This window comes from Belonocnema kinseyi, chromosome 1 (assembly GCF_010883055.1).
Source record: "Belonocnema kinseyi isolate 2016_QV_RU_SX_M_011 chromosome 1, B_treatae_v1, whole genome shotgun sequence".
Lineage (NCBI taxonomy): Eukaryota > Metazoa > Arthropoda > Insecta > Hymenoptera > Cynipidae > Belonocnema > Belonocnema kinseyi.
The window spans coordinates 8,907,232-8,931,419 of record NC_046657.1 but is presented as its reverse complement, the minus strand read 5'-3'; the positions used below and the strand labels follow the sequence as shown (position 1 = coordinate 8,931,419).

General features: G+C 25.5%; 1 protein-coding gene across 5 annotated transcripts in view; it reads right to left on the bottom strand.

Annotated features, from left to right (window-relative positions):
* The window catches only part of LOC117179068, an 85,437-nt gene extending 61,623 nt beyond the window's left edge, over positions 1-23,814 (bottom strand). For 4 of the 5 annotated variants that reach the window (XM_033370742.1, XM_033370920.1, XM_033370979.1 and 1 more), the window contains exons 1-4: positions 17,903-18,112; positions 14,081-14,427; positions 10,841-10,959; positions 6,519-6,670 (exon numbers count right to left, since the gene is read on the bottom strand). In XM_033370742.1, coding sequence (XP_033226633.1) covers positions 6,519-6,670; positions 10,841-10,959; positions 14,081-14,283 — 474 coding nt within the window. In that variant the 5' untranslated portion in view covers positions 14,284-14,427; positions 17,903-18,112. Of the gene's footprint in view, positions 1-6,518; positions 6,671-10,840; positions 10,960-14,080; positions 14,428-17,902; positions 18,113-23,637 lie in introns of those variants that run through there. The other variant, XM_033370818.1, reaches the window with a different exon arrangement.
* Positions 23,815-24,188: the final 374 nt, after the last annotated feature.

Sequence of the window (24,188 nt, the reverse complement as noted above, 5' to 3'; positions counted from 1 at the left end):
TCAACCAAGGTTATTAATTTGCTCCCAAAAAAGATGAAAATATTTTTTAAATAGTTGAATCTTCAACTAAAAAAGGTAAATTTTCAACCAATAATACAACAAATAAATTTTCTATAACAAAAAAAAAGTTTTCCACAAAACAGTTAAATTTTCAACCAAGGATATTAATTTGCTCCCAAAAAAGATGAAAATATTTTTAAAATAGTTAAATCTTCAATTAAAAAAGGTAAATATTCAACCAAAAAAACAACAATTAAATTTTCTATAACAAAAAAAAAAGTTTTCCACAAAATAGTTAAATTTTCAACCAAGGTTATTAATTTGCTCCCAAAAAAGATGAAAATATTTTTTAAATAGTTGAATCTTCAACTAAAAAAGGTAAATTTTCAACCAATAATACAACAATTAAATTTTCTATAACAAGAAAAAAGTTTTCCACAAAACAGTTAAATTTTCAACCAAGTATATTAATTTTGTCCCAAAAAAGATCAAAATACTAAAAAAAAAATAGTTGAATCTTTAAATAAAAAAGGTAGATTTTCCACCAAAAATACAATTAAACTTTCAAGTTAAAAAAAAAATTCCACGAAAGAAATAAATTTTTAATTAAAGTGGTGAATTTTCAACTAAAATGATTAATCTTCGACTGAAATAATTAAATTTTTAACCAAGGAGATTAATCTGCTCCAAAACAAAAATAAAAATTTTAAACAAATAGTTGAATCTTTAAATAAAAAAACGTCAATATTCAACAAAAAATAGAACAATTAAATTTTCTATAAGAAAAAAAGTTTTCCACAAAATAGTTAAATTTTCAACCAAGGATATTAATTTGCTCCCAAAAAAGATGAAAATATTTTTAAAATAGTTGAATCTTTAAATAAAAAAGATCAATTTTCGACCAAAAATACAATAATTAAATTGTCAAGTTAAAAAAATCCACGAAAGAAATAAATTTTTAATTAAAGTGGTGAATTTTCAACTAAAATGATTAATCTTTGACTGAAATATATCAATTTTTATCCAAGGAGATTAATTTGCTCCGAAACAAAAATAAAAATTTTAAACATATAGTTGAATCTTCAAATAAAGAAGGTCAATTTTCAACAAAAAATACAATTAAAATTTCTATAACAAAAAAAAAACTTTCCATAAAATAGTTAAATTTTCAACCAAGAATATTAACTTTCTCCTGAAAAGATCAAAATATTAAAAAAAAAAAAAGTTGAATCTTTAAATAAAAAAGGTAAATTTCCACCAAAAATACAATAATTAAACTTTCAAGTAAAAAAAATCCACAAAAGAAATAAAGTTTTAAGTAAAGTGGTGAATTTTCAACTATAATGATAAATCTGCAACTGGAATAGTTAAATGTTAAACCAAAAGAATTAATTTTCAACTAAAATGGTAAGTCTTTAACTGCATTCGTCGAATCTTCAACCAAAAGAATGAATTTTCCATCTAAAAAGCCGAATTTTACACTGAATAATTAACTCTTAGTTAGAACAGTCGAATTTGTGACCAAGGAAATTAATTTGCTCCCAAAAATGATGAACATTTTATCCAAATAACTAAAAAGGTACATTTTTGAACGAAAATAGAATACATTTTTTTTAAACGTTTCCACAAAATAGTTAAATTTTCAACTAAAAAAATGAATCATCAACTGAAATAGGTGAATTTAAAAAAAAATACTAAAAAAGATAAATTATCAACCAAAAAATAGATACATTTTAAAACAAAGTGATGAGTTTTTAAATAAAATTACCATAATTGTTGAATTTCAATCCCTAAAGATGAATTTTCAAAGAAAATTAATAATCTTTTACTAGAAAAATATAATTTTTTATCAAAAAGATAAACTTTCAACCAAAAAGGTGAATTTCTATAAAAAAAAAGATGAACTTTCAACGAAAATGATAAATATTTAACGGGAATACTTGAAATTTTTACCGAAAAGGAAAATTTTTAAACAAGAAGATTAACTGGAAAAGAAGATAATATTCTTTTTAAAAAATCGATTTTTGAACAAAGATGTCGATTTTCAACGAAATAGTTGAATTTTCAACAACAAAAAATTACTAAAAAAGATAAATTATCAACCAAAATTTAAATAATTACATTTTAAGTTAAACAAATTAATGTTTAATCAAACAGATAAATTTTCGACTAAAATTGGGGAATATTAAAAAAATCCAGAAATATGAATTTTCAATGAAAATTAATCATCTTTTACTAGATAAATAAAATTTTTGAACAAAAAGATGAACTTTCAACCAAGAAGATTAATTTCTACAGAGAAAAAGTGAATTTTCAACTAAAATGATAAATATTTAACGGGAATACTTGAAATTTTAACGGAAAAGGAAAATTTTTGAAGAAGATTAACTGGCAAAGAAAAAGATTATATTCTACAAAAAAAATCGATTTTTAATCAAATATATGGATTTTCGACGAAATAGTTGAATTTTCAATTAAAATACCGATTTATATCCAAATTGTTAAATTTCAAACAAAAAAAGATAAATTTTCAACCAAAAATGCACATTCAACTTTTCAGTTGAAGTAATTAATATTCAATCACACTGTTGAATTTTCAACTAAAATGATGAATCTGCAGCTGGAATAATTAAATTTTATAGCGAAAGGATGAATTTTTAACCATAAAGATTAATTTTCTACAAAAAAGGTGAATTCTTCACAAAGTTCATAAATTTTCAAAGAACTGGTTTAATTTTCAAATAAAAAAACATCCATTTTCAACCAAAAATAGAATAGATAAATTTTCTGCTAAAAATCTAATTCTAAAAAAAAAACTTATTTTAGGCGAAATAGTTTAATTTTTTACTGGAATAATTCAATTTCAAGTTTCAAAAAATTGATTTTTAACAAAGTAGGTAAATTTTCAACCATAGATGAATTTTAAATTAAAATCATGAATATTCCAACAAAAAAAAAAAAGATAATTCTCAACTAAAGAGTTTAACTTTTAAACAAGCAGTTAAATTTTCAACTAAAAAAAAAAAGAGAAATTCGCGAGGAACCTATCAAAAATTTTTAATTTTTACTCAGAAATATTTTTTCTTTGAAATACTCACTTGGAACAGGGATTCTTTTAAATTCCTTTCTTCTAAATCCGAATTATACTTGATTCTTAAAAATATCCTGTTCCAAGTGAAATTATATTTCTTTATGGATACACCATGCCCTAAAATAAAAATAATAACTAATAAATTTAATGCTTCCACGATAATTCATTTTAATAAAGAAATATTTCGGCAAAATTTGTAGTTTTTTACACGATTGGAGCCCGAAATATCTCTTTTTATACAAAATAATAACTGATTTCTGAAATTCCCTGTTCCAGATCCGATAAAAACTCACAAAGAAAAAAATTGCAAAAGCTTTTTCTTATACTATAAAATTATAAAAATTCAATAACAAATTATAATTTACTTGGAGTAAACTAAGATAATCTAAATAATCTAAGACTGTAGATAAAGTAGAAATAACTAAATTTTAATTATTAAAATAATGAAAACTTGACTTTTCCTGCGATCAGAAGTAAATTCAAGGTTTTTTAAAATTAAATTATATAATTTTTCCAAAAATGTAATAGGAAAAGTGTTTTTAATTTATAAAATAGTATTTTTGGACTCGGATAGTTTGTGTCTTGGTTGAAAATTCAACGCTTCAAGTTGAAGATTCGTCATGTTAGTTGAAAATTAACTTTTTTAACTAAAAACTTAGCTATTCCATTTTTTGTCGAAAATTTCTCTTTTTTAGTTGACAACTCAACTACTGTTGGTTGAAAATTGGGTTTTTCACTTGAAAGATCAACTTTTTTGTTTTAAATTTATTTTTTCAGTTGAAAATAATTCTTTTTGGTTGAAAATTCAATTATTCCAGTTAAAGATTCATCATTTTAGTAAAACATTCACGTTTTTGTTTAAAATTCAACGATTCAAGTTGAAGCTTTATCCCTTTGTTTGAAATTTGTTTTGAAATAGTTTTTTTAATTTTATTTCAATTGAATGCTCCGTAATTTTAGTTAAAAATTTATCGCTTTGGTTGATAATTCATCTTTTTTACTTGAAAATTCATTCGCATTTTGTTTATAATTCTTTTCGCAGAAATTAATCTTCTTAGTTGAAAATTAATTCATTTGGTTGGAAATTCATTTCTTAAACTGAAAATTTAATTATTCAACTTTTAGTTAAAAATGGACTTTTTTACTTCAAAATTCAATTATTTGATGGAAAAAATTTCTTTTTTAGTTGCAAATTCAACTATTTTTTCACAACTTTATTTTGTTGAAAATTCATCAATTTTTTCATTTTTAAAAACACTGGATAAATTTTCAACTCTAAAGATGATTTTTTTAACCGAAATAATGAACCTTAAACTCGAATAATTCGATTTTTGACTAAAAAGATTCATTTTTATCAAGAAAGGCGAATTTTCTACAAAATAAATTATTTTTGAACAAAATATTTGAATTTTCACTAAAAAAAAAAAGATTAATTTTTCACCAAATAATTGAAGTTTGCAGTAAAAAATTTAATTTTCAGTTTAAAAAATTTATTTCCCACCAAATTGTTGAAAATTCATCAATTTGGTGGGAAATTAATTTTTTCAACTGAAAATTGAACTATTTCATTTTTGGTTGAAAATGGATTTTTTAAGTTAAAAATTCGATTATTTAGTGGAAAATTGGGCTTTTTGCGTTAAAAAATCAACTGCTTTGTTAAAAATTAATTAATTATATTGAAAATTCGTCTTTGGTAAAATTTAATCTTCTTTGGTAAAAAACTAACCTTTTTAATCAAAAATTAAATTATTCTAGTTAAAGGTTCAGTATTTCGGTTAAAAAAATTATCTTTAGAGTTGAAAATGTACCCAGTGTTTTTAGAAATGAAAATATAACTATTCCATTATTGGTGAAAATCTATATTTTAAAGTGAGAATTCATCTTTTTGGTGGAAATTAAACTATTTTGGTAGAAAATGGATATTTTCTAGTTCAAAATTCAATTATTTGGTAGATAATTGCTGTTTGTTTTTCAGTTAAAAAATCAACTATTTTGCCAAAAATTCATTAATTATATTGAAAATTCGTCTTTGGCCAAATTTAATCTTCTTTGGTAAAAAATTAATCTTCTTAGTGAAAAATGAAACTATTCTAGTTAAAAGTTCATTATTTCGGTTATAAAATTCATCTTTAGAGTTGAAAATTTATCCAATTTTTTTAAATTGAAAATATAACTATTCAATTATTGGTACAAAATCTATATTTTTAAGTGAAAATTCTTCTTTTTGGTGGAAATCCAACTATTTTAGTAAAAAATTTAACTATTTATAAAAAAATTAACTACATGGTAGAAGATTAAATTTTTCGTTGAAAACCCAGTTTTAGGCAGAAAATTAAACATTTTTTGTGTAAAATTAATGCATTTTGTAGAAAATTCATCTTTTTTTTTTAATTCATCTTTTTAACTGTCAAATCAACTATTTTGTAACAAATTCGTCTTTTTGGAGAAAAAAAATGATTTTTTTTTTTAAATAACGGAAAATTCAATTGTTTTGTAGAAAATTGATGAATTTTTAAAGAAATTGATCATTTTTGTATACAATATTCTTTTTTTTTTATTCAACTTTTTGACTGCGGATTCAACTATTTTGTTACAAATTAGCTTTTTTTTTGTCAAATTAAAATGGTAGATTTTTAAAAAATTTTACTGTAAAATTCACTTTTTTATTGAAAATCTATAGTAGCTGTCGAAAAATTCAACTTTTTTTAAAATATAAAATTCATGAATTTGGTTGGAAATTCGTCTTCTTTGGTAAAAAAGTAATCTCCTATTTTGAAAATTCATCTTTTTGACTGTGGATTCAACTATTTTGTAAGAAAAAACTCGTCTTTTTTGGTTTAATTTAACTGGAAGTAATGTAGTTTTTTGTTTAAAATTAACTTTTCAAATAGAATATGTAACTATTCCATTTTTGGCTGCAAAGTTATCTTTTTTAGTGAAAAACTTATCATTTACACTTAAAAACTCAACCATTTTTTTTTAAATTAATTTATTTATTCAAAAAATTAACTACTTGATGGAAGACTAAACTTTTTGCTAGAAATCCAGTGTCGAGCAGAGAATTAAACATTTTGTGTGTAAAATTCCTGCATTTTGTTAACTGAGAATTCTTCTTTCCTCTTATTTATTTTTGCCCAAAGATATTTTTTAAAGGGATTTTTTTTTTTTTTAATTGAAATATTAACATTTTATGGTGGTTGTCCAAAATTTGGCCATTAGATTCTGGGTTTTATTTTCAGGAATTCTATCATTGAAGTTTCTTTATCACCTTTTCCCAATTGTGTACGCAAAAATTTTGGATATCGGGACCGATCCGTACGGAATTCAAGTGGTTTTCTGACTGTCGGAGACGGAACTCGAGGACAGCAAATTAAAGACGTATTTTTAGATTCTGCATTTTAAAAGACTGTAAATTAAAGGTAAGTACTGTAGAGAGGTTCTGCTGTTGAGACTTTGCCTGAGTCTTCGCCAGAGCTGCGGGTTTCAAAACTGACTCGGTGGCAACTTTGCTCTCCTGGACATTTACCCATTGAGATTGTTGTGCCTCCTGAGCGGCATTATTTCCTGACGATTTCGTCTCTGGAAAATCAAATTTACACAAATTGAAGAGGCACATTTTCATCGGTAACGATATTAACAGCGGTGTAGTCCTAAAAGAAAAAGTCACCTGACAGAATTTAAAAGAATTTATGATTTTTAACAATATTTTATTGTTAAGGTTATATCAGCGGTTGAATATAAATTATTTTCTAGCTCAGAAACATTCAGGAATTGAAAATAAATAACAGGAAGTAGAATAAGAAGACCCCACTCCCGGAAAACTTAAGCGCGAGACATTTTCAAATTTCTCGGATTTTTCTTTTACTTATTTTTCATTTCAAACCATTAATATTCAAATACCAGTATTCTAATTTTATGATATTTTTACCATGGAATATTTTATAAGTGGAATAAAATAGTGCTTCATATACAAATTTAAAATTTTCAAATGTATTCATTTATCTCAAACAAAAAAAATTTTTTTTCTAGTTTAAAAGATAACTCTTTAACAAAATACTGGAATTTTTCACAAAATAATAGAATTTTTAACATATTAGTTGAATATTCAAACTAAAAAGACAAATTGCCAACGAAAAAGTGTCATAGTTTATATTTTAATTAAAAAAAGAATGAAATTTATACAGCAAAAGAATTTTAAAAACAAAAAGACGAATTTCCAACAAATAAAGATTCTTCACTTAAAAAATAAATGAAGGTTCATCTAAATTATTGAACCTTCAAACCAGAAGACAAATTTTCTTTACAAAAATTCAATTTTCAGACAAAAAATATGACTGTTCAGCAAAAAATTAATTTTCCACGAAACTGATGCATCTTTACGCAAAAAAAGAAAATTACAGACTAAAATATAATTTAAAAAAAAAAACGCAAATTTCTAACTAAGAAATATCAATCTTAAAAAATGGAAAAGTTCCATTTTCGGTTAAAAAATTAATTCGACACAAAAAAAAAGAAGTATTTTCCACTAAGCAGTTAAATTTTCAACCAGATAATTAAAACTTTATCCAACGAGATAACTTTTAAAATTAAAATATAAATCTTTGACAAAAAAAGTGATTTCTTAACAAAGCGATTCAACCAAATATTTTAAACAAATTAGTTAAATTATCAAACAAAGAAGAACGATTTTTGACTAAAAATTTGCATTTGCATACAAAAAATGAAATTTTTTCTATAATAGATGAAGTTTTAAATAAAAAAGATAAATTTTCAAAAAAATACTTGAATTTTCTGTTGAAAAATATTGTAATCGAGTTTTTACGATCAAACTATTAATTTTTAAGCAAGAAATAATTATCTACCAAAAAAATTGAATTTTTAATCCAAAAAGACGAATTTTGAACCAAAATAGAAACAAAATTGTTGAATTCTTTAGCAAAAAGTTGTATTTTTATAAAAAAAATCTTGAATGAAAAATCCTTTTTAGTTAAAAATTATTATTTTTTTTATTTAATTCAACTGTTTCTTTTTTGTCTTTTTTTTCTTTTCTTTAAAATTAAGATCCTTTTTGGTTGAAAATTAAACTACTTGGTTGAAAATTGAACTAATTTGTAAAAGATTAATTTTTTTGTATAAATTTTGATCAGTTTTAATAAAAACTCTTCAATTTAATTAAAAATTTTACTATTTTGTGAAAAATTATTTTTTTTTCTTGTTAAAACTTAACTGTTTTAAATCCTAATTGCATGTATTTTGTTTAAAATTTCACCGTTTTTGTTAATGCTAGTTGACAAATTCATCACTTCAGTTAACATATTAACCATTTTGTTGAAAACTCCTTTTTATTTTTGCTGATAAATAATTTTTTGAACCAAAAATTTTATTTCAATTTTTGGTTGATGATTTTTCTTTTTAGTTGAAAAATCAAATGTGTGGTTGAAAATTGCTCCTTTTTGGTAGAAAATTATTCCTTTTTGGTCAAATTAAACTTCTAAATTTTCGTAACAAAAAAATAAGTTTTTAAGAAAAAAGTTGAATTCTCAATCCAAAAAGACGAATTTTTTCAACCAAAAAGGATGAATTTTTAACAAAATTGTTCATTTATCTGCCAAATAGTTGTGATGAAAATGAATGAAAGATCAATTTTGTACTGAAACAGATGAATTTGTAATAAAAAACAAATTTTTTTTATAAGTGGGACTTTCATCCAGAAAATATTCCAGTTCATTTTTCAACACCAAAATATAAATTTCAAACAAAAAGTAAATTTTCTACGAAATAGTTAAGTTTTCAAGAAAATAGTATAATAGCTTAATTTCTAACTAGACAGTTGCATTTTTATCAAAAAAGATTTAATTTCTGCTACAACAGGTAAACTTTAAAGTAAAAAAGACAAACTTAAAAAAAAAAGTTGAATTTTCAACCGAAAATTAACGAAAAAATGCAATTTTCTATTAATTAAAATAAATTCTGAGATTCTCATAAATTCTCAGAACTTCAACAATTTGGTGGGAAATTAAACAATTTCGTTGAAAATTCATACTTTTAATTTGTAAATTCAAACTTTTTGTAAATAATTTGTCTTTCTGACTTTAAAATTAAATGATGTTGCTCAAAATTCGTCTTCTTTGATAAAAAATTAATCTTCTTGGTCGAGGTTTCATCTTTTAGGCATGAAAATTCAACAATTTGGTAAATAGTTAAACTATTTAGTTAAAAATTACACTTTCTTCTTAAAAAATCATATTTTTTGTTTTATAATGCTACTTTTTTGTAGATAATTCGTCATTTTTACTTGAAATATACATTTTTTTTGTTTAAAATTCATGTATTATTTGAAAATTCATCTTTTTAGGTAGAGGATAACGTTTTTTGGTCAAAAATGTATTTCTTTGGTTTGAAAATTTAACAACTACGCTAAAAATTCATTTTTTGAGTAAAAATATTCCTCTTCTTATCTGAAAATTAAAAAACTTTACCCTGTATATTGGATAAGCTGAAAATTCTTTTTTGATAGAATAATAATCTTCTTGGTCAAAAATTAAACTTTTTGGTTAAAAAATATTATTTTTGGGTTTAGAATTCAACTTTTTTGTAGATAATTCGTCTTTTTGACTTTATAATTAAATAGTTTTGTTGAAAATTGGTCTTTTTTGGTATAAGATAAATCTTTTTGGTCGAAAATTCAGTTTTTGTAAATTTAACAACCTTGTTAAATATTTTTTTGTGTTCCTTATCTGAAAATTTAACTATTTCTTGGTCATAAATTCATCTTTTTGGTCAAAAATTTAACACATTTTTTTTTAATTCATAATTTTTTTTAACTGAAAATTTATTGTTTCCATGTTTGTTTAAAAGTTTATTCTATATATTGGACAAGCTGGATATTCGTCTTTTTTTATAGAACATTAATCTTCTTGACCAAAAATTCATCTTTTCTGTTAAAAATTTAGAACTTTTGTTGAAAATTCTTTTGCTTTGTTGTTCAGTTTTTTTTTTCATCAGAATTTTTATCTGGAAATTTAAGTGTTCCGTTTTTGCTCGAAAAATAATCTTATAAATTGAAAATTCAACAATTTAGCAAAAAAATTATCTATTTTGTAGAAAAGTCTTCTTTCTGGATAAAAAATTATTCTGGTTTGTTGAATTTTCAACTTTCTGGTTGAAAATTCAACTATCTTATTAAAAATTCGTCTTCTTTGATTGAAAGTAACCTTTTTTGTCTACAGTTTTCTAAAACATTTGACTTTTTTAGTTTAATAACTTTACTCTTTTCTGAAAAATGTATCTTTCATGGCAGAATTCATCTTTGTTGGTTAAAAAAATAACTTTTTCAATGAAAATTTCACTGTCTTCTAAAAACATCGTATCTTTGTCTGGAAAATTAAGATATTTGATTGAATTTTAATTTTTTTCGTTTGAAAATTCGACCGTTTCATTAAAAATTAATCTTTTTACGCTGAAAATTCGACTAATTGGTTAAAATCTAACTATTTACGGAAAATTGAACTATTTTGTTAGTCATAAATTTTTGGTCGAAAATTCAACTGTGTTGTTAAAAATTCATAATTTTGGGGGAGGTGGGAGTCCAAAATTAGTAACGTAGATTATGGATGGGCCATAACTTGAAAAAACTTCCGCCAAATTTAAAATTTAAACTTAATTTAAAATTTAAAAGGTCTCGTCAGGCCTCGACTACACCTCTGGATATTAATCGAATTAAATAGTGAATTTTCGAAATTTACTCACCTTTAGTTTCTATAAGGTTAACAACGTTTTCAGCAACTAAGTGGGTCCCAACTGGATTCGATTTTATTATATTTTGTGCAGCAGTGGCTTCGCTTGTCTTTATAATATAAACGTTCGAACTGGAAAACGAAAGAATATTTTTTTATTTTACTAATTTTAAAACGAGGGGTTAACTACTAGATGCACAACTGAATTCAAGAATTCAAAAAAATTCAAAACATGAACAAAATATTCAACTGAATTTAAGAGAAATCGATGTGAGTTCAGTAGAATTCAAGCAAATTCAAAATGATTCAAGAATTTTTCAAAGAATTCAAGTGGATTCTAAACTGAATTGAAAGGAATCCACACATTTTTTTATCCAGGTGAATTTAAAAAAATGGAAAATAATTAAAAAGAATTCAATAGAATTTATAAAAACTTGAGTGAATTAAACTCAAAGAATTCAAGCGATTACGACGAATTTAAAGAAATAAAAAATGTAAAGAATTCAAAGGATTTAAGGAAATTTAACTGATTTGAGTAATTTCAGAGAACTGAAGTAATTCGAGATTAACAAAAATTCAAATAATTTACATTTTTGCATTTTACAAGAATTAAAAGAATTGAAGAAAATCAAGAATATTCGACGAATTTAAAGAATGCACATAAGTTAAGAATTAAGAAAATTGAAAGAATTCATGAAAACCCAAAGAAAGAACAGAATTAATACAAATTAAAAATTTTAATCTATTGAAAGAATAAAAAAAAAAAAGAAATCCTTTTTGTTTTAAATTACGGAATTCAAGAAAATGTAAAGAATTCAAAAACAGATGTGCACCCGGAATACGTAAGTGGTTCACCCCTCGCTTAAAAACAATTTTTCTAATGTACATTTTTGAAACAATCATTTCCCCCTTTTTTAGACTAGATACGAGAATTAATTGAAAGGGTACATAACTTTTTTTTCGCTACTTTTACGTAATTAGGAATTACTAAATATAATTTTAAATCGTTCCAATTTTAATTTCTTAACATTTCTAAATAAAAAGATCAAAACTAAACAAGTCTCAATTTAAATATTTTAGAATAAATATATTCGGTGAAGTTAAAATCACTTTTATTGGCAAAACGGTTTTTTTCTTCTATTTATGACATAAAAGATGTTATAACAGTTTTTTCGAAGTGAAAACGGGAAGGTTTTTTGGCCAATTTTTTTTATTTTAAAGTGGAAATTTTTATTTTTTAACTTATTTCAGATTTGTAAAAGAGAAATTTGTGTTTTAAACTTTTTTCGCTTCTTAATATTTCTAATGGAAAATATTAAAACTAAACTATTCTCAATTTGAAGAATTTAGAATTAATTTATTCGGTGAATTTAAAATCACTTTAATGGACAAAAAAGTTTATTTTTTAATTTATAACTGGGAAGAGGGACATTTTGTGCTATAACAATTTTTTGAAAGTGGAAACGGAAAAGTTTTTTCGCCAATTTCTTTATTTGGAAGTGGAAAATTTTATTTTAAACTTATTTCTGATTGGTGAGATAAATTTGTTTATTCAACTTTTTTCTGCACTGGAAGCTAGGAAATATTTTTTCAATCAATTCAATAATTTTTGTAATCAGGAATTTTTAAATCCAATCTTAAATTGTCCCAATTTTAATTTCTCAACATTTTTAATTAAAAATATCACAACTAAACTACTCTCAATTCGAAGATTTTAGAATGAATTTATTTGGTGAATCTAAAATTACTTTAATTGATCAAAAAGATTTTTTTATTTTTAAATTTATGACTTGGAAAGGGGACATTTTATGTTATAATAATTTTTTGAAAGCGGAAACGGAAAATTTTGTTTGCCAACTTAATTTTTTGACTTATTTTTTATTTTTAAGAGATAAATTTGTTTTTAACATTTTTATCTACACTGGAAGCTAAGAGATTTTTTCCCCGAACAATTCAATAACTTTTATAATCGGGAATTTCTAAATCCAATTTTAATTTCTTAACATTTCTAACTAAAAAGATCACAACTAAACTATTCTCAATTTGAATATTTTAGAATGAATTTATTAGGTGAATTTAAAATCACTTTACTTGACAATATTTTATTTTTCAATTTATGACTTGGAAGGGAGACATTTTATGTTATAGCACAGTTTTTCGAACTGGAAACGGAAAAGTTTTTTCGCCAATTTTTTTATTCGGAAATGGAAAATTTTATTTTTTGACTCAATTCTGATTTTTAAAAGACATTTGCTTTTAAACTTTTTTCTGCACTTGAAGCTAAGAGATTTTTTTCGATCAATTAATTATTAATTTTTAAATTAATAAATTTTAAATTTATGACTTTGAAGAAGGACATTTTATGTTGTAACACAATTTTCGAACTGGAAACGGGAAAGTTTCTGTAGACGAATTTTTTTACTTGGAAAAGGAAAATTTTATTTTTCAACTTATTTCTAATTTGTAAGAATTTCTTTAAAATTTTTTTCTGACCTGGGAGCTGTAGGGTTTTTTCAACCGCTTTTCTGATTTGAAAGAGGAATTTAACAAATATTTTAAAGTTTTCTTTAATTTCAATTAATTATTATATTCGACTTTATGCATAATTTTATACACTTTTTTGTAAATGACTTTAATTTGAATTTAAAGCGCTTTTTAACTTGAAGAAAGGAATGACTTGAGTAATTTTTTTCTAACTTTGAAGGGAAAGATATTGTATTTTTCTTAAAAGAAAAAGGCTGAAATTTATATTTAATAAAGTATTTAAACTTAAAATAGGGATTCTTAATTATTTAAAAATAATTTGTCTTAGTTGAACTTGGAAGGGGGCCAATTTTTAATACCTTTTTTTCCGAATTTGAAAGTGGGACATTTTTACCAATAATTTTCCTTCCCCGAAAAAGGGCGATTTTCTGAGGAAAATTTTACGCCACTTTTCTTGACAGAAAACAGAGACTCTTAATTAAAAACTTTTTCTGAGTCGTAAAGTGAAAACTTATTTTCTATGAAATTTCTGAATGATTTTTCAGGGAATTTTCTTCAGAATATTTGGGAGTTATTTGAAAACCCCCAAAGAATTTCCATTAAATTTCGAGTTCTCGACAATTTTATGGAGTTTAATACAGTTAACTTGTATTTTTGGCTTGAAAAACAAAATGGTCCTTCGAGCCGGATCGATTTTGTTTAAATTACAAAAATTTGTAATATCAAATTGGAAGTTATGCACCCCTCGCAGTTAATTAGGTAGAATTACCGTTGATCCAGCGGCGCCGTGGCAATTTGACTTGCCAGATTAATCGCCTGGTGGGAAAAAATTTGCTGATTATTTTGGGGAACGGTGTAAATAATTGGCGATGCACCGTTCCCGCCGTTATTAACAAACAACTGAACACTCTGTCCTTCAACCGAGTATATTCTGGATACGTCTTCGATAGAAATATTGAAATGCTGGGCCATATTAGTCAGGATTTAACGTACAAATCGAGAAATCTTTTCATTTAGCGTTAGCCGGTTCAGAAGTATTGTTCCTAATGCACCAAAATACACCAACCCGTCAGAATCATCTCTGCGAAGCGACGCACTGGTATCTGGAAATGTGACCTAACAAAACAAAACCTGGATTATTTAAATGATTTATTATTAAGATTATATCACATCTTATCGGAAATTCTCTTTCATTCAATTCTCACTAGATTCCAATTTTTACTTCGAGGATTTTAATTAAAGCTGAATTAAAATAAAAAAAAGATTTCTCAAAAGAAACCGAGTTCAAATTGTACTAGTATTAAATTCAAGCTTTATTTTCGATTGCGGGGAATACAAAAAATATTGAATAAGAGTATTTTATTTAAATTTCAGCTTTCCGAAAATCGACATGCAAAAGTGTGAACATTTAGAATGTAGGAAAGAATTGACACGAAAGGAATAATTGGAAGAGAGAGATAGAATTGAAATCAAAGGAGACTGATTTTTGTTTATATATATATTTTTTTTAACCACATTTTCAGAAACCATTGCAACTTTGACAGAGTGTACGCTTCTAAATTTGATTGCTGGGCGACTTTACTGTCTTCCAGAAAATTCAGGAATGCCTTTTGATGCATTAAATTATTGTAATTCAAATTTTTTAAATACAAATAACTTCTTTAACCAACCAAAAATTCAGACGCCTTTAAAATTATGCAATTCGAGATTTGGAGTATTTTCCAATCCCGAAAAATGCTGAATTTGTAATGTCTTTCAAATTTTCGAGCGCATTCCAAGCTGAAATTTTCTTAAACTTTAGGCACTTTTTTAATGTAACATGCTCTTAAAATCAAAAAGGATTTTTAATATTAAATCCTCTTAAAATGGAATAGTCTTTAAATTTAATAGTAAGTCATTTTCAAATTTAAAATACTTGCATAATAAAATAATGAAATATATTAAACACTCGTAAAATTGAAAAGGTTTTTCAATTTCAAAACAATCCAATTTTCTGTATTGCTCTTTTTTTTTAATTCTTACATCAATCAATTTATTTTAAAAAACGTGTATATTGTCTCTATTGAATCAATTTCAAATCATTTCAAAAATTAAAAAAAAAAATCAATTTAAAAAAAAAAACGCAAATATTTACCATTTAAAATTGAAAATATTTTTGATAATAAAAATTATTTAAAATAAATCAATGTTTCGTACCAAAAATGAATCTTACGAAAACTTTTTGAATTAAAAAAGGGAATGTACATATACCGGAAAAATCCGTTATTTGTACGGAAAAATTCAGCAAATTTTCAGTATAATAAGAAATAGAAAATAATTATATTTCCTACACACTGAAAATTATTATTTAAAATTCAGTATCCTTCAATTTTTATTTCAACTACAATTTTGTCTGCTTCAAATAAGAAGTATTTCTACTTGAATCTTTAATTTTAATAGTTTATTGTGAAAAATATATATATTTTTATAAAACGATACTAAAGAATCTTCAAGGGAAATTTATTTTCTAACCGCAATAATTAGTCAAAAATTGTTAAGGTTAATAAATTCAATTCATTCATTACAGAAATAAAGTCTGGGTTTCTTTTATTAAAAATCTTATAGTTAAATAAATTGAATTCAAAACTAAAATTTCGGAAAATGCGAGGAATGTCTTTTCAATAAAAGATTCCTATCTTGAATTTGGAATTAAAATTAAATTCTAAATTTTTTTTAAAATTAAACCCAAAAAATGATTATTTCTCATATAAATTTACAATTTATATTTCGAACACACTAAATTTTAATTTAAAATTCAGTATCCTTCGCCTTTTATTTCAATTACATTTTTTTCTGATTCAAATAAGTAAATCTGATTAAATCTCTATTTAATAGTTTTTTTGCGAAAAATACGAATTTTTTATTTTTATAAAAACATGCCAAAGAATGTGAAATAGTATTTATTTTCTAACCTTAATAATTATTTAGAAATTGTCAACGTAATCATGTTAATTCATAAATTAAAGAATAAAAGTATCGGTAAATTTCTTAAATTTTCTTTTATCTTGTAGTGGAAGAAATTGAAAGAAAATTGCCTATTTAGCAACTTGAGTTATTTTTGCAACAAAAAATTTAATTCAATACTAAAATTTCTGAAAATGTCTTTTTAATACAAAATTCATATTTTTAATTAAAATTATCAAATTGAATCTTTTTATTTAATAATTTATTGTGGAAAATAGAGATTTTTTTTATAAAAGCATGCTAAAGAATATGAAGTGAAATTTATTTTCTAACCTGAATAATTAATTAAAAATTGTCAGCGTTAATAATTTTAATTAATTCATTACAGAAAAAAAGTCTCGGTTCATTTTTTAAAAATTATCTTTTATCTTGTAGTGAAAAAAAATGAATGAAAATTGTACAAAAGACGTAGGACATTTTTTTTCAAGAAAAAATTGAATACAAAAATAAAATTTCCGGAAATTCGGGAAATGTCTTTTTAATAAGATTCCTATTTTTAATTAAAATTACCTTCTAAAATTACAAAATTAAACACAGAAAAGTATGATTTCTCCTAAAAATGTATTATCTAATTTGCCATAAATTCCAGATAATTTAATTTTTTTTAAAGTCTCAGCAAATTTTCTTTTTCCTTGAAGTGAAAGAAAACGGAAGACAATTACCAAAAAGAGAACACATTTTTGCAAACAAAAAAATTGAATTTAAAACTAAAATTTACGAAAATTCAGGGAATGTATTTTAAACAAAAAATATATATTTTTAATTTTCAATTAAAATTCACGTTTAAAACTAAACCCAAAAAGCGATCCTGATTAAATATTTTCATGTATCAGCTCATTGTAAAAAATAGATTTAAAAATAAATAAAATGAAGCTAACTGCCCCGATGATGTTTTATTATTTTCCAAAATCATATTTTTGCAAACAAAAAAATTGATATAAAAACTAAAATTTTCACAAATAAACGTTAAATTAAAATTAACAGTCACAGACTCGATACAGGCGTGTTAAATAGTTTCTGACGCAATTATTTTGCAAACTTGAATTATAACCTAAAGAAATATCAACAAAAATATTAATTATAAGCAATAATTAAAGACACTCTCTGAAAAATGCACATTCACAAAGATCTGTTGAAACATGCAAAGATTTTTGAAAAATGTTACAACTTTGATAAAAAAATTATTTTAAAATATCACCGGCTCATTAATTCGATACATTAAACACGCATTGATGTAATTAAAATGATCCCAATAAGCTGAAAGATCTCGCAAAACGTTTTAGGATTAACTTCTCAAAAACGAAAAGTAGCAAGTGGGTGCGATAGACAAATACGCACAAAGCATCGAAAAACTGCACTGATTTACTATTTCCTCCTTTGATTTATAACCTTTTCCCCGGGAGATAACTGAAAAATTGTGTGATTTTAAGCAAGGCGGAACAGCGAGAAGAAGAAAATGCTTGAAAAAAATGCAGAGAAAAGGAAAAAGCATGCTGGTTTAGCGAGGTGGAGACGAAATGATGCGCAGTGAGGAACAACAATCGAGTCTACATTTTTGGAGTCGGAAGAAGAAAGGCCAGAAACTTACGAGTGTTGGGTGGAGAAACACCGTGAATCTTGACGAAATCAGGCCGTTCGCGGTTCGCCAAAAACTATTTTCTCATGCTCTTTTTGAGAAAATAACAACTGCACTTCGCCATTTGTGTCGACTTACACGTTAACGTATCGCGAAACGCGAAAATCAGCCACCTCGAGCCGAAAAAGTAGAGGATTACGCCACTTGCAACAAGCTTCCGGTCTGTGTGTTCGTAAAACCACTAACCGTCGCGAGAAGACCGATGGGTGCCTACCTGCAAGACGTGAAAATCGACGGGAAAAACCGCGACCGCCACGTGGCAATCAGAGGAAGTAGTTTTGAACTTTCGCGCGGTTAGATTTTGGACAAATTTCACGAAAAGGCTTGTATCTATTTTTGGCTGAAAATCATTTTTCTTGTTTAAAAATTCTTTTTTTTTATTACAATCAATTTTTTAAATTCCTTTTTTTTTTGGTTCGAATTTTTTTTTTAACTGAAAATTAAACTATGCTCAATTTTTGGTTTAAAATTTACCTTTGTCAGTTCTAAATTCAACTATATGGCTGAAACTTCATTTACATTGTTTAAAATTCGTATTTTTTTTTAAATATTATTTTACTTTAAAAATGGTTAAAAATTTGCGTAGATAATCCATTAGTCTTTTTTGGTAGATTATTATTCATCTTGTTTGAGAACGGTTAAAATTTCACCGATTTTGTTGAAAATGATTTTTACATTATCATCTCAGTGAGAAGGTATAAACTTCTGTTGTTGTCTGAAAGTCCTACAAGATTGTCGTACCAAATTCTTGAATTTTCTTGAAAAATCGAAAATGCTAATTTTGATCGCAACACAAATAATTAAAAACAAAAATTCCATTAAGCGGCTAAACTATACAAGATACGAAAAAATATTAATCAACACAAATTGTGCAACTCAAAAAGATCTAAAAATTATGTTATTCATAACTTTTCGAAAAAACGCGTCGTTTTTGTTAAAAAAAACAACCGTAGAAATGAAGAAATTGCATTTTTGGACAAACGATACAATCTATAATATTCAAAATAATTTTTTTGCAAAAACGACCGAGGTAAATAAATAAATGTAATACATATAGACTTGATACAATAGTGTTAAACATAATTAAGAAAATTTCGAATTTTTTAGAAAAACAAATGCGAAGCACGAGATACATGCTGCGCATATGTTCGTTAAAACCTAAGGAGCTTTAACAAAAGAGAATTCACAATCGCCAAAATAAAGGTTTTCGATGCTTTGAACCACACATGTGGGGGAAGTACAAAGATGGAGAGAGGTAACCAACAGATGCGCGCCCTAAGCGCGTACAAACTAGCGATCAGCGTGCGGCGTGCGATGAGAATGTATCCGTTCATCGGGAAAATTTTGTTTTATTGAATTTTAATTTTTGTAACTGTATATTTAACTACGCCAGTTTTTTTTAATTTATGCTTTTTAGCTGATAATTTATTTTTTTCTTGTGAAAATTTAATTATTTCCTTAAAACTTCTTTTATTTTTGACTCCAAAGTATTTGATAACTGAAAAATAAACTGTTTCATTTCTTGGTCAAACACATTTTTTTAGTTGAAAATTTAACTATATGGTTGACAATTCAGATATTGCTTTGAAAATTCGGCTCTTATTTTTTGAAATCGTCTTTATCGTTAAAAATTAATTTTTTTGGTTAAAAATTTATTTTTTGTTTGTTTTAAAATTATTTGTTTGGCTGTGTCTACTGTCTAAGTAACTGTCTAGTCGTCCCGATTAATTGAGTGAGTTGAAAAAGGGGGTGGATGAAATTTTTCGGAACTATTCAAGCTCATGAAAAATATTTTTGAACTCATCCCGAATTTTGGGACGAGGAGATTATTGGTGATAAAATCATTTTCAATGTTAAAACAATAACTTTTAGTAAAATCGGTAAATTCTCAGACACTTTTAAATAACAAGAATAATACTCTACCAAAAAAAATAAAACGAATGTTAAAAAAGTAGTTATAATTTCAGCCAATGAAATGATTTTCTACTAAAAAGATGGACTTTTCACCGAAAAGATTAAGTTTCAACGAAGAGACCAATTTTTAAATAAACAAAAGATAGTTTTTCAATCAAATATGGATAAGCTAAATTTTCCTTTAGTTAATTTTCAACAAAAAGCAAATTAACTTTCATCAAAATAGTTTAATTATAAAAATTTTCAACAACAAAAAATGTTGGTTGACAACAAATTTAGCATACAGTTAAATTTTTAGTTTGGAAAATTAATTTTTAACAGAAAAGAAAATATGTAACAAAATACTTCAGTTTTCAAACATAGAAACGAATCTTTGACAAAAATAGATGAATTTTTAAACAAGAATTATTTGCTATCATAATAAGATGTATCTCCAACTGAAAACCATAAATTAGAAAAAAATAATTTTCATCAAAATACATACTTAAATTTTCAACCAGAGATGAATTTTCAAAGCGCTACCTAGCGGCTCGTAAAGGCACTTATTGCTTGGCCCTCGGCGTGCAGACATTATGCCACATCTACATTCGAAACATTTTTTTTTTTTTAAATAAACGACAATTCGTTATTAATAAAAGTTTCTTTCTGAGTTGAGAGAGATTTATTAACTTTAACTTTAACACGGAAATACGCTATTAAAATTTGTAAGTTATCTCTTTCAATCCCTAAAGTTGTAGAAAGAGAGGTCCGATCGGTTGAATCGGTAGTTCGTTCGGACTTATCGACTCACACTGTTGGACCGCTCTGTCTGGAATACATAGGATAGAAAGAGACATCCGATAGTTTGCAGGTATCGGAATCTCACCCTAGGAGACGGGAAATCGTGGTTTTTAAAATTTAATATTATATTCCACTGGCCACTGCGATTTTTCACTGGGTTTACACATTAAATTGTTTTTTAATTTCTTAAATACTTTTTTAGTGTAACTTTTTTCAACTTACTTTGATATTTATTTAAAAAATATTTTTTATTTCTTTTTACATTCTCATTCATGAAATGTAATCTTCCAAATTTACGATCTCTGATTTTTAATGGATCTTTACGTTTCGGCACTCACAGAATCCAAAATTTTTCTCCGTGTCCGTCTGCCTGTACGTCTGTCTGTATGGATGTATGTATGGTAACCTGAATATTGTAGCCAAGCTGAATTTTGAAGAATTTGTCCAATCAAGTCAGCCTTTGATACACTTCTTAAGGATCCCAAAATGAAGGTCAAGTTCGTTAAGCAGATATCTCCAACCGAAATAAAAAAATTTAGAGCATTTTCAAAAATAAAAAATTTTTTTCTTTAATTTTTAGAAATTTTGGTCAAAGTTTCTTATAGATGGGTAGAAGACTTCCACATTATCAAAATAAAATGTTCAATTTTGAAAAAAGGTATACTTTTGAAAATTCTGAGAATGTTCAGAAAAATAGAAAAAAATATTTTTCTAATAGATTAGGAAATTTCATTTAAATTTGTCACTTGATATAAAATATATTTAGAAACTATTTCATTTAAATTTTTCGATCAGACAAAAATTCAAAAAGAGCTTTTTCAAAATGCGAATAAAAATTTATCGTGAGTTTTAGAAAATTGTTGTAAAATTTTCTGGTACACTGAAAAAAGACTTGCAAATTCTCCTCATGACACTTTAAAACTCGAAAAAATTCAAAAACTGATATGCATTAAACTACGGAAACGAGCGCCGCGCGCATTGAAAATGTCCCCGTGCTGCGGGGCATTTTTTTCTTAACTTTCAGAATAAAAAAAAGTTGCCGGACGATCACTAAAAAGTCTAACAAAAATTTTTTTAAATTTTAAATTAAATTTTGATAAGAAGTTCAAATTTAAATCTTTGCTATTATTCTGAAAGTTTCTGAAATGTACAAAATTATATTTTCTTTTTATTATGATTCTTGAATGTATTGGCCCCTGGTTCACATTTAAATCCATTAATTTCGGGTGCCACCTTGAAAATTCCATATTAGTGAAAAGCTTCTTAAAATTTCCTTAAATTTCAACTGGTAAATTTTCGCTATTAAATCCTTTTAAAATAAATCTGCCCTCCCCCCCCCTTTATTTAAATGCATTAAATTTAGAAGACAGTATTTCAAAATTTTTATACTGTATTCCAATCTACCGAATTCTTGGAAATTTGATTCGTTGCATTTTAAACAATTTTTTTTAAATAATCCTGGCTCCTGAGTTTAATTTAAATACATTAAATTCAGGGGCACACCATTCTTGTTAAAGCTCTTTTTAAAATTAATTTTTGGTGTGACAACTTATACAACAACTTTGTAATGACAAACAAAAAAATAATGATAAAAATTTCAAAAAATTCTTCATATTGTTTCATATTTTTGTATTATAAAGTTCAATATTATTTTGTTTTATCATCAACAAGCTAATAAAAATGTGCTTATTTGTTGTCAAAAATACGAAAGTGTAGAAACATTCTTTCTAATCTACCATATTTAAAAAATATTTTACCAGAAAAGTTTTATTAGGAAAATTAATTTTAATTTTAATTTATTGAATTAGAAATCTTATTTCAACATTTTTACGCGTAAAATAATATTGTTGCTAGAATTTTGTAAATTTATTTATTATTAAAAATCATAATTAGCTCACAATTATACTAGATTTGAACCTTATTTGAAATATTTCTCAGGATATTGATTTACTTTCACACTAACCATTCTTCAGGGGCGGCACAAGCAGGAATCTGGGATTCCCCGCCCACTTAAGAATTTCAAACATTAATAAATTTTTAACTAATCAACCATGACCTCTGTTAATTAGATTTTCAGAATACAGGAAACGGAATGAAAAAGTTGAGACTGATCAAGCACTATCACACTGACAATGGAAATTTTTTTACCAGACGTGTTGTTTACTCTTTGAGGTTAGAATTTTAGGTTAGGTTACTAAATTCTCGTAAATTACAGTTTCAAATCCTCCAACTATGAAATAATAATAAAATACCCTTTATTAAGTAAATCGCCACTTTTCCAGAGATATTCGTATCCAATTGTTAATTAAAAACACCAAAATAATAAACAAAATTTAAATTTCGCGCCACTCGCTTTCAGTTTTCAAGTGCGCGATTTTCTTGTTTTGATTACTTGTCCAGAATCGCTCTAACGGAAACGACCAATGAGAACATCGCAAACAAGTCTCCTATTGGCTGATTCGCCTAGATTTGACTTTTTGAAGCAAAATCAGCCACAATTTTGAGGTTAGAATGCCGTTTTCAATTGTCTTTTGATCACAATCAATGGGAATCGTATCCGGATGGCCGTGTTCTCAAAAACTAAAAACCGTCGATTTTCTCTTTTGACAGTTCCAAACCACAACCGGCAAATAAACCATTTTGTAACCATCAAAATAGACGCACGTGGTTTTATTGTTTACAAATTGTTTTCTGCAAGTACGAAATTTGGAACGAAAAATTTGAACAGTTTCGTCCCGTTTTCGAAAAAGAGGAATATCTTACTTTTGAAAATGCTCGGAAATGAGTGAAATCTACAAAAAAGTGTTAATGGACTTTTAGAGGTTATATTCATGTTCATGCACGGAAATGACCTTTTAGAGAGGATTAAAAGCTTTTTCTACATTTTGCTTATTGGTTTTTGGTTGTTAGAGACAGTCAGAAATGCAATCAAGAAGACATGTTAGTGGCTCGAGTATTTTTAGAGTACGAAATTATTGATTTTGAAGACTTACCTCTTTTTCAACCTCGAAGAACGACACGTAACCATCAAATGCCATAAACATGAAAGTTGTGTTCGTGTTTCACGTACGGCCAAGATTGTACACACACTATTTTAGTATTTTGGCATCATTTTCGTGCAAATGCTCTAAATGAAGAAAAAAGTCTAATAAATTAAATTTTTTTGTTATTTTCTTAATTATTTGATCGTAAGTACAATTTAGAGTAGTTGATTATTTATGGAGGACGAAAATAAATTGAAATATTGTTGAGGAACGTTTTTGTTTTGAGGTTAGGTATAAAAGTAGGAAATTGCAATTGCAGCCATTGCAACCTGTTGTTATCGGCGACATTAAAGCTTATCATTGGCATATATACTCGCACTATCAAGTTTTTGCAATACAAGTTTTTGTTTTCAATACTTTTTTCTTTCTTTGATATTATTTTATCGATTTTTAACGATGTTTTCTTCTGTTTTTTTTTATTTTTTTGTTTATTTAAGAAAGAATTTCAATTATTAAAACGGGAAAGGAAGAAATCCGGCTATTTGTACCGAAATTACTGC